Here is a 10,618-nt window from a genome sequence, read left to right as displayed (position 1 = left end):
TGCTACCGTAGATGACCTCTGACTTTTCACCTTTCGACGGTTCAGCCAATCGCGATTGAGGCTAAGTGATCGATAACGAGGCGAATGTCCTTGACACGATCGCTCACAGCTGGAGCAGACGACAAGAGAGCAATGGCGGTTAGTGGCGTGCCGTTCACCCGATCTCCTGGTTCCACTCTACCGATCACGCTCTGTCCATCCATTCATCCAGCAAACAGAATTCTATCCATCCCTGATCTCCCCTCTCTCTCCCCCGACTCTCCTTCCAGTTAATTAATTTACGGCACGAGACAGCCGGCACGAGCTCCTCGCGCAGGTGCGAGCTCTTTGGCACATGGCACCCGCTTGCCGGTACCTGCACTTGTCTGAGGTAGGTAGGTCTGTAGCTGTTTTCTCACAGACATCCACATCTTTGAAAGTTCCATCTGTTCGCACTCCTACGTGTACACGTATCTACCTCACTGGTCACGTGTCTACCTTCTGGTGTGTATGGGGGTCAGCTGTCTACCCAGTTGCACTCTCTTTAAAAAGAAAGGGCAAGGAAACTTGCAAGTTATCTGACATTCTGAATCGTTTCTGATTTGAACTGACTTTGAATTAACAGACACACACACAAAAGAAAATGAAAAAGTCGAGGGCTGGAGCTGGTTGGATCACGTGACATAGCAGTCCATTAGCAAAAGAAGGATCGTAGTTTGATAAGTAGTTACTGGTTGCGATTTTAAAGTAAAATCCGCATGTACAACCGTTGTTGATAAGCAGGAGGTGGTCCACATGACAGTTGGTATTATTTTGTACATAACACTCACAGCTCATATATTTCGGAGGATGATCGAGGGAAGGCGGCTCCGCTGGCACCGGAAGGTGTGGACCAAAATAGAAACCTTCTCGACAGATGGAAACACATGCATGCCAGGCTTAATTTCTTTGAGCCCAGAAACCCGAGAATAAAAATAAGAATATTTATTCCCCAGCCAGAAAAAATTTACAGCATGGAGACCTTGAGTAGCCTCAGGCGCCGCCCGTTAAAAGGTGAATGTGATTCTCCCTTTCACTGTAACCTGTCATGTGTTTTACTGCCGCATGCCTCTGTCGTGTATTTTATTGCTAAATTTTATTTTATGTTATATTTTGTGGGTTTGTTTGTCAAGTTAGACCCATTACACGGCCCTGCGGTCAAAGGTCGCTGAATTTATTAACTCTGTGTTATTGCTATAAAACCTCAGATAATCCTGCTGCTCGTATTCTCCCACTCAACAATGTTCACCCTCCACAATACTTTACTGATTCCACTCGTTTCCGGATTTTCATTTCCAAAATTATCTTGAGTTTATTTCATTTTTTAATTTATACAGCCATCAAATTTTATATTGAATTTTTTTATGTGTAAAATGTTCCATCTTTAAAGTTCCAGTTCCGTTACTAGTAAACATGTCTCTCTTCAAACACCATAGTTTGCTTAACTCTGTGAAAAAAAAAACAAACCCAAACGCTCTCACGCGCCATTCTTCATTCACTCGGCAGACAGTTAACAGTCGTCAGTGATGTCGCTGATATTTCTGTCCCTGACAGCACACGATCGTAACTGTGAACAACCTTTCTGGCACTGAACAGTCGAGTGTTTGTCGTGTCCATCCACAGACAGCATGGGGAGTAACTGCTATCGTCTTACCGGTTGCTAACCATGAATTACTCACCCTGATTCAACATCGAACTGCCATGTGTTCACAGAATCTACTCTTTCGCCTAATTCGGTATTTTCTTTAAGTTACAAAATCAACAAGTACAGAGGAAGACCCATTACCGCAAACAATCAACAACCTGACAACAACTTTGTAACTGTCGTTATAAGCTAAAGCCCTCGGTGTCAACGAAGGGCGAAAAACCAACAAGCGAAAGGCTGGCGCGCATTATGTGTGTGTCAGCCAAGTCAGCCAATCGCAGCCGTCGTTCATGTTGGAACTTGTTCGCTCGCAGCCAATCAGAGGACTCTGATCGTCACGTGAGCTCAAGCGTCGTGTGGTTGTGGCTTTATGAGGGTCGAGGGCTTTAACTCGACAGAGCAAGCGTGTTGGTGGATGGTGCAGGTTGTGTTGTTCTTTTGTGGATAATCTTCATCATTCCCAGGAATATGTCTGTAGCTTCCAATGTAAGGCGCTGTCTGTTCGGCCCTCTGGACAGCAGCAGTCGACGAAAGTCCTCGGACTTGTCGTCGCGCTATGCCGATCGGGACGCCCAACGTTTCAAAGAAAGATGGAATTACGATGTGAGAACAGACACGCCTTTGAGTGGTCCCTACGCTTGGATTACACCACCCTCATCGGACATTCCATCTGTGTACTATAAAAACTACAATTGGAGATGCAGCAAGCGACGAGCACAGCAACAGGGAGACGTGGACACAGACGATAACGACGATGGTGGTAGTCGTGCCGCCCTGGTGTCGCAAGCTAGCCCTGTGCAGCGTGGAGATGTGAATGTGGTGTTGGGAGTTTCCAATGCATCCCAGAAACAGGTCGAGGACGAAACCACACCACCACATCGGAGCTCCAAATCGGAGTACAGCAAGAAGCCAGGACGAAACATCCAGAGTCGGTTAGAAGGTAAGCAGGATGTGTATCTTACATCTTTCATTACTTTTATGTTTCCCGCGACAAGCCTCGGCCAGACTTCGCATGAACACGACCACGCTTGCCTTCCTCTCATGCGCGCGTACTATTGACCTTGGGGTTTGTTGTGGTTTGGGAGTAGAATTTGGTGGTGGTGTGTGGAGGGCGAGGGAGGGTTCGTGGGGGGATGTAGCGCAGTGTCTGTAAAGCGATCCTCAGAGGGTGGGGCAACATGGAAGAATCAGATGACCAAACTTTATGATCACGCTTACACTTGTCTCACCATGAAATGGATAAATAAGCAGGTTTGGTCTGTGGGGACGAGAGAGAGAATCACAGACACTAACGGTCTCTCACAAAAGAAAGGCTATCACAAAAACCAGTGGAAAAAAAAGGAGTGGGAGGAGGGGAGGAGAAGAAGCAGCCTGCCATAAAACTGCTGCATCAGTCGGTGTGTGCAAACAAAGTCGCGATCGAAGCATGTCTGTGCTGTAGTTTGATAACGGTTTTTTCACTCGTCCAACCCTCAATCAACTCCAGCCTCTTTTGCAATCAGTCATGTCACCCATCCTCACCTTCCATCGTGAATATTTCGTCTGCAACGTTTTCGGCATGCTCAAATCTGTTGGAAATGTATTTTTGGTTCAGGATAAATTAAAATCGACTCGTCAGTTAAATATTCCCCTGACCCCTCATGGAGTGAGTGACTAAAACAAAGTGTCGTTAAACGACTGTCACCTGTGTATGTAAGTGTGTGCATGTCGGGTGGTCGTCGTCAGCTGAAGTGGACCCCGGGTGTTGTAGAGGGAAGTTGAGGCGGTCAGCGGTGGACAAGTCTCGGCAGATAAAGGCGCCAAGACAAAGAGGTGGCGAGGGATAGAGCACGGTTGGCGTCGTTGCTGGTGACGGAAAGATCGATCGCGCCGTGCTGCGCTGCAAGGTCGCGTGCGGGTCGCGTCGCGTCTTGCTGTAACCGCGCGGATAGTGGGCGGCTGACACTGGGGCTGGGCACGATCAGACATGTCGGCCGCAGCCAGCGCCACGCGTTTAAATCCCCGCCTCACATCGTCTTTCTCTTCAACCTGTTTTTTTTTCCATCCCCTCTTCTTTCATACTTGCATGTGTATATTTACATGCGCGTGCACACGACATTAAATTGTTTTCGTTAATGCTATTTCCTGAAGAGTCGCGGATGAATCAAAGAGCTCGTCAGAAATAATGCTAACTTCGACAAACCAACGCAGAATAATTTTGTTTTCTCGACTGGTATTGAACTCTAAAGATTCATTTTCATATAAAAGTCGTTGTTTGGTTTCATCTATTTATTTATTGTCTGCTCAATTGATACCGCCTTTGAACCTCGGCGAGAATCGTCTGGACATGAAAGTGCAATGGCGGCAACTGGGAATATCATTACAAACCTTGTTCAAGCTGATTTTAGGTTCAGGTTTAACGATGCTTTTTTGTGAGGGGAGGGGGGACTGTCAAGCGTTAATGTGTGTGTGATGGAGAGAGAGAGAGGGTAGGTTGTCGTTTACCGAAAGCTTGTGGTTGACGAGGTGTTAAATGTTTTAATGAGGAGACCTCGTCTTTGTTTCAGACTATTACAAGATAGTAAAGAGAAGTGCTACACCCGAAACAGAACCTGTGGTCTGCATCAAAAAGAGGCGTCTAGACAGTAGTTGAGGTAAATATTACTTTTTATTTTGGATGTTAAGAGTTTTCAAAATTATTATGGAACATTTTGGGTTTTTTTTGCGAAATAAAAATGTTGGAGTAACATTAGGTGCTGTGTGTCTGGAGGGCCTTCATGGTAAAAATCACAAAAGTTAGTGATCATCTGATCATCATGGTAGGCTCACGGTATTCCGAAGCATGCACGCACATGCATGGCCAGCATCAGTCTGTCTCCCTCCTTCTCCCTCCCCCCAACCCCTGACGGTTGTGCCTGTCCCAGTAAACTTTTCACGATGTGCGAAGAGGAAAGAAAGTTTGGAGGGAAATTGCCAGGTAGGAAGCGACCTGTGGGTAAGATTAACGCCCTCTGTCAGGTGTACATCCTCAGCTCTGTTGTCGCTTGTGCAACAGACGGAGACGAATAAGACACTCGACATAAAGATGTCAGCAGCCGTGGTTACAAGGTTAGGAGTAAAATGGTAAATTTGAGGGAACAGATTAGGAGATGGCAGGTGGAGCAAAACAAAGTTTTAAAAAAAAAATTCGCTGCCTTTCATTTTTTTGGATTTTCGGACTGGCGAGTGGAGAAAATGGCGATTATGGGAGGAAATATAAGCACGAAATGGAAGTTTTTTAAAAATTTTAAGGCCGACCTACAGTAGAGTGGAAGAAAGTACAGGTGTTGTGACAAAGATAGTCTGTGTACCCTATGTGAGGGCAAGATATTGGGGAAGGGGTTAGATAGGTAAAGCCATGTAGGGCTGGGTACAGTGTGATAGCAAAGGTTGGCTGTGATTGAGTCTTTATCAATTTTGCCCTATGCTATCCTCTTAAGAGTGTTTTTATTCTGATTTGCAACAAATTAACTCCATGCCCACCCACTCGTCTACTTTCAGCATCGCTCTCGCTCGCGCATCCTGCCTTAGTCACGTGATTTGTTGTGCTGTGGTGTAAACAGTCGACCAGGAAACCCCTCCCCACCCCATGGCAGTGTTTCTCTCCCACTAGTAATTGATGAGTGATGTCCGCCATTCTCTGCCATTCAAAATATTGTTCTGATAATTCTGTAATTTGTTGCAAACAACAATCATGTATTTAAACCATTAACGCTGATTATCGGTTTACCCAATCTTTATTAAATGAAAGAAAAACAGAATCGAAACCAGCTGCTGGTATTGTTTCCTCGCAGGAAAAGATAACACGGAACGGAAATCACGATAATGATACGTGCGGGTGCGCGATCAGCACAAAATAGCCGTTACTGTTGTTTTTTTTTTTTTCTTCACTCCACCATTACGACCTTGGGATCGGGCGTTGTTTTGTTTTCCTGTCAACCATTTCCTCTTACCCTCAGTTTGCACTCACACCCTGCGCCCCTCACCCCACTCCTTCCCATTTTATTTTCGACTTTGCGATCCTCGCTGATGACCGCCACCCATGTTACTTGAATTACTGGCACTTGTCACTCGCTTGTTTATAAATGGAGTCGTAACGAGGGCTGCGGCCACGTTGTTGCCAGTTCGTGCAACGAAATACGTCACGCACATGTGTGACGTGTGGCCTGCTTTGCGGACAGACTAGCGTTGTGGAGGGTGTTGGTGGTGGTGGTGGTGGTGGGAAGAGTGAGGAAAAGGTTAAGGCGGTAGTAATTTCCTTCGCCGACCTCAGGATCAGATAAAGCTGTTAATTTTCTGGTATTAACACTGACTGTGAGCGCAGGCACACACGTGATCAGTCATTAAAACTGTTAACGTCTGTTAGTTTACAAGCCTGGCACCCGAGAGCCCTCCATGCTAGTATAGACACTCGGTTGTATTAACAGCATCCTCCTTGTTGCTGTGCATTCACATCGGTCGTGATTGCGTCATTTGTTTGTGTGATTGCGTAGTGATTTTAACGAACTTTTTAGGCATCTTTTGATAGGGCTGGAAGTGAACCTGGGCATGCGATCTCTCACCTCCATCTCTCACCCGTCTCCTCTTACTCATCCCCTCCCCTCCTGCGCGCGCAGTCCGGGGTCTCATTTGCATAGAGCTCACTTCACGCTGGCTATCGCTCATCGCCTGCCTCGCTCTCTCCTCGCGCTTCACTACCCACCTCCCCACCTCCCCCCTTACTCATGCTCTCCCCGTAGAGGGAAGAACAGTTGCAAGTGAGGGGGGTGAGGTGTAAAGTTGCAGTCGCTGGGGAAAAGTTGTAGCCGCTCTCAAAATAGCTCCGTGAAGAGTGCGGCATCCCTCGTACGCCATTGGTCAGTCCATTTTCTGGGTCAGGGGTCAAAGGACGTGCTGCCGAAAAAGGGCGTTTTCTGCTTGGCGGTTGTGTCCTAGCGAGGCCCTCACGTTTTTACTACGTTTACAACTCCACTACACAAGCTGTGTGTGTACGCGCCGGGAAAACAGACCCCACTCGCTTTCCCCTGAACTTGTTCGCGGACATTGCAAAAAAACAACTTGTGTCTCCTAAGATGTTGTGAAATCTGGACTTGCTTTTATAGCAAGGTGCATAACTGTGGCCTCCCCATCTGCCTCCCTTCCCTCCCCTAAATATGACCGGTACCAGCAAGGGATGACTGAGTAGTAAAGGTATTTTAAACCTGGGTGACCTGAAGAACCGTTTATGGAGGATAACAGAATGGTTATAGACACTTCAGTTTGAGTTGGGTATGATGGAGGTGAAAGTTCTGACAAAGTTCACATGATGCTGCATGTAGTGCTAAGTTCACCTGCACCACTGCACATGCAGTAAGAGCAGTGACAGCAGGGCCCCCCCCCCCCAGGAGAAACTGTTACTCGTGTTCTCTCAGTCTTTTCCTCTCTACAGCTATTCTTATACTCATATAGCAGCTGCAGAAATTTATGAAGCACGTAACACATGAATTTTATGGTATTTTTTTCTTCTGTTCACAGGTCTTTCGTCTCTGGGCAGCTCCATGCGAAACTAGCTCTCTTGAGTTGTCCTGGGAAAGAACTCGCCCCTCCCCCGAATGCCAAAGGCTTGATTTGATTGGGCGAGCACCTCAAGATTCAAGAGTGGAATTTGAGAGACGCAGGCATAACTGTCCAGTGCTCACAATGTAGCGAGCTGCGAGAGGCAGCAAGTCTTGTTCCAGAACAAAAAATAACAACATCCGAAAGAACCGGCATTGAAGTTCTCAACTCCTTGCTTCTGCTGGACAGTCCGTCAAAACTTGCACACCCTTTGGACATGGAAGACTCTTTGAGGCCATGCTTCTAGTCAGTGCGTTCACTGCCCTTCTTGGTCACGAAGTTTACAAGTTCTTTCAGTTTCAAAGATCTCACAGGGATATTGTGAAGTTTGGTGTTAAGCAAGAGCAACTGCTAGATAATGTAACACCCTTCCCCCTGAACTCCCCCTCCCCATGCATCCCTATTAAAACACAACCATTCAAAAGGACATGATGTAATTGTAAGGAAATTTCAAGGGAAGAAATTTAATGATGTATGTTTTCTGGGTGCAGGCAGTTGGATTTTTACCTTTTGTTTGGGGGGTGGGCTGCAGTGGTGTTATCTAGCATGCTGAAAGACTTCTGCAATACAGATGAGACTGGAAGACAAGCTGCATCAATGTAATTGTGTGCAAGCAGACTGTATCTTCTCTAACATGCTTTCCATGTTTTTGCTCATGTGAGTTAACATGAGTTTTTGTGGAATATTTGAAGAGAGGTGAGGTTTGGAAAGGGGAGGGGGAGGTTTGAGATTTCATTCATGTACATGTAAATGCTGGAGTTGTCGACTGGCGTTCATGTGCATGTGAATGCCGGGGTTATTAACTGGTGCATTAATGACAACACTGGCTGCATGTGTGTATGTATATATTTATAGATATAAATTACAACATCATTGAGTAATTTATTACATATTGATACGGTACGAAAACTCGATCTGATTTTAGATCACTTTGTTCCTTCAGTTTGCCATTTCCTTCTGCTCACTCAGTTTTATGCTTGTGCACCTTCAGAGGTTGTATTGTTTCCCAGCTCTCTTTGTGTGCCTTCAATGTGTATGGCTTCTTTTCTGCATATTATCTCCTTGTCTAGCTGGCTCAGTGTGTGGGTACAAAATACTAAGTTTTACTTGTAATTTGTTCATCACTGCACAGGCCTAAGGAAGACTTCATGACAGCACAAGGAGGGACATTTCGCAATAGAAAGGAAGGGGAAATGTTTTGCCTTGGAGTCGGATATTCCTATTATTATCTCTGTACCTTGCATAGACCACCAAAACAGCTCCAGAAAAAAAATTGGTTAGCAGTTTTTAAGTGTAGAGAGATAACAAAATATTACACACTCTTATGGATTCCCTTAAGGGACTTCTTGTGGGGTTTTTTTTTAAGTATTTGAAAATTCTGAGTGGAAAAAGGTATTTCAATATTAACTGTGTGGGAGGACATATATGATTGCTGGTTGGGCAGGCTTGGAAAGGATGTCTTAAAATAGTGTTTCATTATTTATTGTAAGAAGCCGAGACCTGGTCATGGGAATCAACTTGTGCTTGAAGAGCCTATGCTTTATCAGAATGTCACTTTTTTCCTTGCACTTGTTAGAATGCTGGACAAATTGACTTTGTGACACACCGAAATGCTAATTTTAGGGCCTGAATCTTTGCTGCCAGCCAATAACTAAAGGTATTTTCAAAAGTTCGGATTTAAAAATAACTGTTCGCTAAGATGAACTCTACATGTTAAGGCGGTTTAATTTCTGTATAGAGTTATTTTAAAATTTAGTTCTTCCGTGACATAAGACTGAGTTTGTGATGTTGAATTTCCTGTTGTTTTAAACTATATTTTTAGAAAATATGGGAAGAAGATATTTTAATATATTTAGGCTTCTGCCAGCGTGAAGGTTTTACTATGTGCATTGATAAAAAAATCTTTGAGTTTTTATCCGCCTGGATATTAAAAAATGCTGTTATTTGCTTTTACAGTGATGCTATCTTTATGTCTAGACTTTTAAAATTAGAGCTGTTCTACTTCAAAGGTAAGAATATTGTATACAGTGAGGAACTGTAGAGGATCATCTGAAGGAACATTTTGTTTTGTTAGGTGTGAAATACATAAGTCTTTGCTTCCCTGGTTTCTAGAGACTTCTGGAAAGTCTTATTTTTTTAACATAGTAATATAATTTGCGAGAGCTATCTGGCTATCTCACCCCTGTACATGTTAAGTACTGTGGTGGTGATTGATGTTGATGTGGATATTTTGTTAACCCTGTTGTTGCTCCTGCTTGAACTTTTGGTCATGCTTATACATTTCTCATCTCTTTCTCTATTAATCTTTTGTCTTGCACACACACACGGGGCTTGACTATATTTTTTTTATTACTGTAATTATACGGAATAGGGCTGTGCAATGCGATCCGGCAGCAGGTCTTAAGAAGTCCTTTGCTCCCTCACCCCAGTGACTCCAACCCCACCCCATTTTCATTTTTAATTTGTACATGATTAAGGGCGAAGCCATGGGTATGTGCTTAATGTGATCGTAGCTTTGTAGACTGTGTGATTGTGTGTGGTTTGGTACTTTATTTAGAGATCCTAAAAATGTCTGGAAGACCTGTATATACTGATGAATATTTTGCATAACAGACAGTAATTTAAAATATGTGAATGCTAGCAAAGTGGCAGTGCTTGATGGCGGAGTGGTTTTTGTTCATTTTGCATTTCATCAGAATAACAAAATGAAAAATGTAATAAACAGGTGACTGAATTCTTTGATATCTTGTGCTGATGTTTGTGTTGAATGACTTGTCAATGTTATGTTTTGTTGAGTGCAATCTTTGAGTTAGAGCTCTGTGGAGTCCTGGTATTCGTGGACATCACCCATGGTGTCGATTGCCTGAACGGAGGCAACAGACTAGCTCCTGAGTCATGTGCCACTGAACAGTTGAAATTAACTGATTGGCATAATGGACATTTCTGAGCGTGCCACTACATGTGGTTTAATCATGGGACATGACAACAGCTAAAACAAAAAACATTAAAAATATACAAGTTTAAGCAAGAAGCTTCAGACAAATTTATTCATTCAAGCCAAGAGATTATTCTCAGCAAAAACATTTTCATTAGGAAATGACTAATGGAAAAATTGATATTAAGTTGGTTTTTTTTTAACAGTATTGTATACCATGTCCAGTTATTTTTAAAAAACTGGAAAAAACCTGCGCTCCTTTCAGTTAAACTAAGTTATTATCTCCTTGGTATTTACCCTAGGTATGAGACTTGAAGGGTAGACTTCCAATAAACCAGCTGGTATAACAATTTGGTTAGGCTTACCCTGAGTCCATGAGTACTGGGTTGTCCATCCAGCTTGGAAAA

At 44.0% G+C, this 10,618-nt stretch overlaps 1 protein-coding gene across 1 annotated transcript; it reads left to right on the top strand.

The window, feature by feature from the left end:
- The first annotated feature begins 2,027 nt into the window (after positions 1-2,027).
- Positions 2,028-10,015, top strand: LOC112566296 (cyclin-dependent kinase inhibitor 1-like). The gene is made up of 3 exons (XM_025242373.1): positions 2,028-2,603; positions 4,210-4,296; positions 7,196-10,015. Exons 1-2 carry the CDS (start codon positions 2,132-2,134, stop codon positions 4,293-4,295), a joined length of 558 nt encoding a protein of 185 aa, XP_025098158.1. The 5' UTR covers positions 2,028-2,131; the 3' UTR covers position 4,296; positions 7,196-10,015.
- Positions 10,016-10,618: the final 603 nt, after the last annotated feature.

The sequence above is a fragment of the Pomacea canaliculata genome, linkage group LG6, assembly GCF_003073045.1.
Source record: "Pomacea canaliculata isolate SZHN2017 linkage group LG6, ASM307304v1, whole genome shotgun sequence".
NCBI lineage: Eukaryota > Metazoa > Mollusca > Gastropoda > Architaenioglossa > Ampullariidae > Pomacea > Pomacea canaliculata.
Note: the sequence above shows the minus strand (reverse complement) of the source record. Positions and strands in the feature narration are given on the sequence as shown.

Bases quoted from the DNA above. Each gene is read 5' to 3' on its own strand.
- LOC112566296 (XM_025242373.1), top strand. From the start codon at position 2,132: ATGTCTGTAGCTTCCAATGTAAGGCGCTGTCTGTTCGGCCCTCTGGAC. The intron at 2,604-4,209 runs GTAAGCAGGATG...TCTTTGTTTCAG, and splicing joins CATCCAGAGTCGGTTAGAAG to ACTATTACAAGATAGTAAAG.